Source organism: Nicotiana tabacum, chromosome 12 (assembly GCF_000715075.1).
Source record: "Nicotiana tabacum cultivar K326 chromosome 12, ASM71507v2, whole genome shotgun sequence".
Classification (NCBI taxonomy): Eukaryota; Viridiplantae; Streptophyta; class Magnoliopsida; order Solanales; family Solanaceae; genus Nicotiana; species Nicotiana tabacum.
Genome location: NC_134091.1, coordinates 10359780 through 10366751, shown reverse-complemented (window position 1 = coordinate 10366751; position 6972 = coordinate 10359780). Strand labels below are relative to the sequence as shown.

Sequence of the window (6972 nt, the reverse complement as noted above, 5' to 3'; positions counted from 1 at the left end):
CTGAAACTTTCTATGTGCTGGAGCCGGAAGTTCATACACAAGTACACCAATTTTCAGTATATTATGTTGGAACTTTCCGTGTTGCAGCAAAATAGTGACTATTTTTCAATGACTTTGCAAACGATGACTATTTTTCAATTACCAATCCGAAAATTAACTAGCCCGTGCTATTTTTACGTCATTGGGCTTGGGCCAAATTTGATAGCCCTAATGGTGACAATAGCAAATCCAACCATGAGTTCTCAAGTTAAACATAATCCAGTACTTCAAAGTCAAATTAGTGAGTGAGCCACAGTCTCAAGGGTGATTAATTGAATCCCGTTCTTTTCAACAAAAAAATTACTGTGTATATAAGTTAAAATTTTTACTGTACATATATTTACTATTTAATCTCATTCCACAAAAAGAAACCTTTTAACAAGTGCCAAATATTTTTTTACAAACGGGTTCTATGTATACTTTAGGTCATAGACGACTCCTAGCTGTGACATTTTAGTATTCTTTTAAAGTGACTTTGCCTTCGGTGGAATCTGTTATATAAATATAGTTGGATATGCATTTGTGTCCGAACACAACTTCTAACCTTCAATTATTTTCAACTCCAATTTCAAATACTTATTTTTTCAACTTCAACCAAATATTGTTCTAATATTTAAGCGTTTAATTTTTCAGCTTAGTACTCAAACAATAAACAAAGAGTAATATATACGCAAACTTTATATTTACCTTGAGAAGGTGGAGAGTTATTTCCGATAAACCCTCGGCTCAAGACAGTTTTAACTTAATACTCATAACGTTTAAATTCAGAATCCGGTGGAGAAATGGACCAACATACTGTAGTAATGATTACTATCTTTGTTCTATTGCCCCCTTACAGTTGTCACTTTCCCATTCCGTAGTTTCTATTGGTTACTACAAAAACCAAACTAAGGCCCACTCACTGATTAAAGTGCCTGCACAAATCTGAATATCTGAATGAATTTATCAGCAGAGAAAATTCTGCTTTTAACATTATCAAAAGATAATTCACTTTTTACCCCTTTGAATCATAAATGCAAGTTACACTAGAAAGAAAAGAGACACAAAATGAATGCTCCCTTGTCCTTCTCCACACTACACATAGTAGTGTACAGAATAGAAATCAAATGTTACAGTATTCTGGGCATTAAAGATTGTCAATCTTAAACTCAGAGCTCATGCTTCTATCATTTATGAATCATCAAAACCTAGACAAACTGAGTGTTCAACCATACCCTTTTAACAAAGTCTGAATATAATAAATAAATTTGAGAAAAAATTATTTTGTTGATGAATGCTCGAGTGCAATTCCAAGTATCTCTTAACTCTTGTGTCCTAAGTTGCTCGACTTGATTCGAGAGGTGAAGTAGCGTGTTTCTTGAATGAAGGATGATCTGTATTTGATCTACGAGAAGCACGAATTGATCGAGAAGGATTATTGTCTCTTGACCATTCCACCCTTGCTAGAGAACTATGATGTAGTCGATGTCTTGATACGAACCTCTCCCTCCACCACCATCCAAAAAAGAAAAGGAAAAAGAAAAAAGATATGTGAATCATATGTTGGTTGTGGATAGATTGTAGTGTACAACTAGCTTAGTAGCTGCTGCAAATTAACATCCATAATATATTTATATACAGAGAACATTGGATTACTTTTTTTATGTCATGCACCATAACCACAGACAAGAAAAAGGGCAGCCCAATGCACAATCCCGCTGATTCCACGGCTCGAACCCGTGACCTATAGGTCACACGGAGACAACTTTACCGTTGCTCCAAGGTCCCCCTTCAATAATCACAGACAGTTAAACAAAAGAATCATGAAGAAAATACCCATTGCCATAAACTGTGTTCACATCCAAGTCCAGTGCTATTGCCATAATTTTCATCTGCTGTTAGCTTTAGGAATCATTCAGGCATATCCTCAATGTTCCAGAGCAAGACATTAACCAACCCTAAAGAAAAATCATTGGTGCCTTAGAATATTATCTAGGTTCCATACACTAGCTGTAAAAGGGTGGAAGAGGACTTACCATTTCAAATTCTATAGGACCTTTATTCTCATATTCAAGCACAAAATTACATAGATGTATATCATTTGAGGATTCTAAGTCTAAACTATTCACAATCTCCTCACTATTATACAGACGGATTATCCATTAGTATATTCACATATTTGGTAACCCACTTCTCAATGATACAGTAAGTGGTAAAAAAGGTCTTATAACCAATATAAGCAAGAAATCATTATGCTACAAAATCGGATAGCAGATGAGGCCCTGAAAACCTCTCTTGCTGGTTTACTGGGTCGATGTAATAATATTCTCCTTTGCTAATGTCCAGAGTCGATCCTGTCTTGTCATCTTCCGCTAACTGTGCCCTACCAGATATTGGCTGCTGATCAATTTGACTGTTTTGTAGACGTAGAGCGAGTGATACTTGATTTCCCATTATATCACCTAACATGGAGGCGTGGTATGTATTGACAGCATCAATCTTCTCGTGTTCATAAGTACCGTCTTGAAAAATAAATTTGGTTGTGAATGAATTATTTTGTACATTCGTAACAACATTACTTGACTCGTCAGAGGGGTCGAGATGACTGCAATTAACAGCTGGTGTAGTAAAGCTTTCAGGAATCTCTTCTCCTGTGTTCTCAGCTATTGACTTTTCTTTGGACTCTTCTGGAGCACGGTCTGGTGAAGCTCCGGATCCTGCTTCCGCCTCACCAAACTCTTCCTTGTACATATCTTCAATCATGGGCTTCCAGAGGCGCACCCGAGCATTTATGAACCAGTTCGCCACCTAACTCAAGCACGAGTTTTGTTGGTTAGATAGCTGGCCATGGCCTAAGCACCACAATGTCTTCTAATACTAATGCTAAATTTAACACAGAACTAACAAATAAGAGATAAGCTAGAAGGCTAAAGGTTGTCCCAGGTTTCCTATAGTGTGTAAGTGGAAAACAGTAAGAGTAAGTTAATTCACTTGATTCCATACAAAAAAGAAGGGTGCTAAGATTTTTATGCTTTAAAGCGGAATAGCCATGGATTAGCATACCTGACTTCTTGTTAAACCTGTCTGTCTTGCCAGCATGATTTTCTCAGAATCTTTTGGGTAGCTGAAGAAACACGACGACCAAAATGAATCAGAATGCATGTTAACTGGTCCTAGATGGTGCATAGCACAAAGGTCACAGGAAAAAGAGAAGAGTGAGAGAAACATACGGATGGAGGAAATGTTCGAAAAGCCAAGCACGAAGGACTGAAACAGCAGTCTCTGGCAAGCCCCTCTGTGGCCTCCAAGGCTGGCGCATCATACCAAATTGCTGAAGGGACCTTTGCTGCCTCAGCTGCTGGTCCACGTAACGGAGACGATATAATCTTTCCCCTTGACTATCACCTTGCTCTCCCAAGCTTCGACGAGTAGCTTGAATCTGCTTCTTGATTGCGTCCCTCAAGCAGCGGAACTGGCGAGATATGGTTTTAAGGGCAAGTGATGTGTATGGTTTAGCTGCACCAAGTCCAGCAACCATCTCAAATGAAGATACCACTGCTTGCATCTGCTGGTAATATTCTTTGTATCTCCTATCCACCTATAACAAAAATATAATCACAATTCACAAGATAGCTTTTAGATAACGTTTACATGTAATCTGTTAATACTTAATAGCATATAAAAGATAGATGTCAAGTGGAAACTGAATTAGTCCAAGAATCTGCTAAGAGTTGGCATAACAAGCATTTGAGTAGCACAACAAAGGGAGACTTTGAAACAAAACCTGCGTATGACTTCAAGATTGGGAAAGAGAAATTTCAAGTTCTCAAAATTTTTTCTCCCAGTTGAAGTAAAATTACAGAAAACAAATCCTCTTAACAAAAGAACCATCAGTTTGGAGTTTTAATTCTCCTAAAAACTAATGCCAGTAGAATTATTTCAAGTAAAAAAGGACTTGCAGAGAACAAAAGCAATGACTTTGGATGTGCTCTATGTTCAACATCTGTCAAAGAACAACAATTTTCAGCGAAGTACTTGGCAACATAAGATCCAACTAAAATCTTCTGCAAAGTCTCATAGAATGCAAACACTTCATGAATATTTAGGAGGACCAAAGGAAGATTAGAGGAACATCCTAATTGTGAAATCAGTCAGATGTTAAAAGTTTTATAGGTGAGGAATACAAAGGAAAAAAATGTAGAACCTCAGTTGTCACTAAGAATGAAAATCTATTAACTTGTTCTGACCTAGAGCGCAAGCAGATTCCTAGTTCACTTTCACTAGGCAGTGTAATTTGCACAGATCATGTCACAACTAAATACAAACTGAAATCACCTTGGACCTGGATCCCTTGGAGTTATTACTTACTACTCCTACTAGATAAGGAAAAGAGTTTCAGCCTAGTCTGAGTCAGCATGTTGGAAAACAATGCTGAAAACAGTATGTCTTAGCAATATCTAAAGACATTACAAGCAACAAATGCATCCCCTCTTAGCAAAAAGTATCCCTTAAGATGAGTCAGGAGAAGTCCAGATTTACCTCATCCAACATGGAAAAGAATTTTGTCATCTTGCTCTCGAGATCATGTCGGTCAGCAGGTGAAAGTTCACCTTTAGTTGAATTATTATGATCACCAGATATACCAGAAGCTGAACAACTAGATTTGAGATCAGCCTCTTCAGAACGATCTTGCCCGAGCAAATTGAAGTTACGTAGTCTATCTGATTGTTTCAGTGCTTCCTGAACATTAACTACTTCATCAAGCAAATCTTGAGCAGCCTTTAGATATTTCGAGTTGTAAATGGAACGTGCACCAGAATTCATATCTCTGAGGCTCATGGAGTTTTGGGGATTATTTGCAGCTCTAGTTCCTCTAGATAAGTCAAATGACAAGTACTCGGCAACTTTAGATTCCTTGTTTTCAGATCCCTGCTCTGAGTGCAAAACATGAGTACCCACCAAAGAAGATAGACTTGAATTCGTATAGTCATCTTGATACGAATACACATGAAGCGAAGGTGGAACTTGCGTACCCAAACTAAGAGATAGTCCTTGATTTTGAAGGCTTTGCTCAACGTTGGGCACAAAAAGCTGTTTTGTTGGAAAAGAACGGGGATCCATCATAACTGAATTCTCCAAAAAATTGGGTGCAGAATTCACTGACCTACCAATTAGTTGCATACCTCCCGATTCACTGGTTGGTGGAATGAACAGCATCTCATCTTTGCCTCTTATTGTTTGAACTTCACCATAGTTCTGAGCAGGCAATTCCGAGTATGAGACCGTAGAAGAATGCTGGTTTAAATGAATCGAACTATCAGAAAGACCAGCTGAGTGATAAGAATCAAATTTCTGGTCTGGCAAAAAGGACATTGGCAAAACCTCTCTTTGATTGGACAAATTTGAATAGTAAGCAGACATTATATCTATCCCTATAATGTCTCAAGAATCACAACCTCCTGCTCAAGTGACTCGATCGAACTACAAATCATTAGCAGAGTGTTGGAAGAAATTGTTTGGAAGCTGTCAATGAAGAAGAAACAGAATTCATCAAACATGTTCAAATAGAAAGAAAACGAAGTTTCAAAGAAGCAATATCATCAAATGACCATTTTGAACTACTACTTGATATCAGAATCAACATCAAACTTTTCATTTCCATCAAATTCTAATAAAGAAGTATGGGGCACTAAGCTCCCGCTATGCGCGGGGTACGGAAAGAGTCGGACCACGAGGGTTTATGGTACGCAGCCTTATCCTACATTTCTGCAAGAGACTGTTTCCACGGCTCGAACCGTGACCTCCTAGTCACATGGAAACAACTTTACCAGTTACGGCAAGGCTCCGTTCAAATTCTCATAAAGAAGTAGAAAATGAAATGACCAAACACCGCTACGACAACAGTAGGTATAGGAATTCCACCATATTAAAAACTAAGAACATCAGAATCCATCATAACATAACCAAGAACAATACTTTATGAATGAAAATATTACTTACTTTATTGTACACGTAATAAAATATAGAAATGAAAAGGATAGGGCAAATAAAAGTAGAAATTAAATTTACCTGGAAAGAAAAACTTGTCTTTGTGCTTTCAACTAGGGGAGCACACTGCACAGAAGAGAAAAAGAGAGGAGCAAAGAGAGTGATTGAAAGCAGAACTTCCTAATTGGCTCAAAAACAAAGCTTCCCAATATGGAGACAAAAACTGATCCTAAAGATCCTAAGCACACCAACCCCTCCTTATCATAGAACAATGACACCAACCAAAAAAATATTCAACAAATAAACAAACAATAATGAAAAAACAAGAAAAAGCAAAGAATAATTAACTCCAACCTTCCATTCTTGAAATTTCATGAAAAAACAAAAAGCAAAACAATAATAATAATAATATATTCCTTTTCAATAATATCAAACTTTCTTAAGTGGGGTCAGCTCAAAAACTCCCCTAGAAGCTTCTGTTTTTCTTTAATAATTTTTGTTGGTTTCTACTAAGAATAGAAAATTGGTATTGTGGGGGTGGTTGTTTTTATCTTGGTGAGGAGAATATTTTGGTTTTGATGGTTAAGGGTCTGAATCGGTAACCACCAGTTGGTAGACCTAAACCAAGATTTTTTTTTTTTGATCTTTGGTCTTAAGACTTGCTTAAAACTAAACTATAAACAAAGTTGTTCTGTTCCTAGTAGTTACAAAGTGTTGTTAAACAGTTTGATGACACAGCTTTGCTATGGTTAGGTAGTTGGTTTTTTTTTACATTACATGTATAGGTGTGATTCACACCATACAGTAGGTGTATTTTCTATAACTCAAAATTCCTTGTAGTGGGGCCCCTAGAACCCACCTGTTGTTAAATGCTTGGAGGAGAGACTGCCGGTAACCTGGGCGGAGTTAGAGTACTACTTACGGGTTCGGACGAACTAGTAATTTTTGCTTAGACATTGGATTTGT

The 6972-nt window shown here is 37.3% G+C and overlaps 1 protein-coding gene across 3 annotated transcripts; it reads right to left on the bottom strand.

Annotated features, from left to right (window-relative positions):
* Nucleotides 1-2050: 2050 nt before the first annotated feature.
* Nucleotides 2051-6807, bottom strand: LOC107824990 (BEL1-like homeodomain protein 7). 3 transcript variants are annotated; one of them, XM_075226125.1, is made up of 6 exons: nucleotides 6088-6159; nucleotides 5202-5541; nucleotides 4558-5109; nucleotides 3249-3616; nucleotides 3082-3142; nucleotides 2051-2826 (listed from the first exon to the last, which is right to left on the bottom strand). In XM_075226125.1, the coding sequence occupies exons 2-6, from the start codon at nucleotides 5238-5240 to the stop codon at nucleotides 2269-2271; spliced, it is 1578 nt and encodes a 525-aa protein (XP_075082226.1). In that variant the 5' UTR covers nucleotides 5241-5541; nucleotides 6088-6159; the 3' UTR covers nucleotides 2051-2268. The 3 variants fall into 3 exon arrangements, with proteins under 3 accessions (XP_075082226.1, XP_016507299.1, XP_075082225.1); XM_016651813.2 differs by having other exon boundaries at nucleotides 4558-5541; nucleotides 6088-6807; XM_075226124.1 differs by having other exon boundaries at nucleotides 4558-5541; nucleotides 6019-6090.
* Nucleotides 6808-6972: the final 165 nt, after the last annotated feature.

Bases quoted from the DNA above. Each gene is read 5' to 3' on its own strand.
- LOC107824990 (XM_016651813.2), bottom strand. From the start codon at position 5,439: ATGTCTGCTTACTATTCAAATTTGTCCAATCAAAGAGAGGTTTTGCCA. The intron at 3,617-4,557 runs GTAAATCTGGAC...TTTTTGTTATAG, and splicing joins TCTTTTCCATGTTGGATGAG to GTGGATAGGAGATACAAAGA. The intron at 2,827-3,081 runs GTATGCTAATCC...TGCTTGAGTTAG, and splicing joins CAGGTTTAACAAGAAGTCAG to GTGGCGAACTGGTTCATAAA.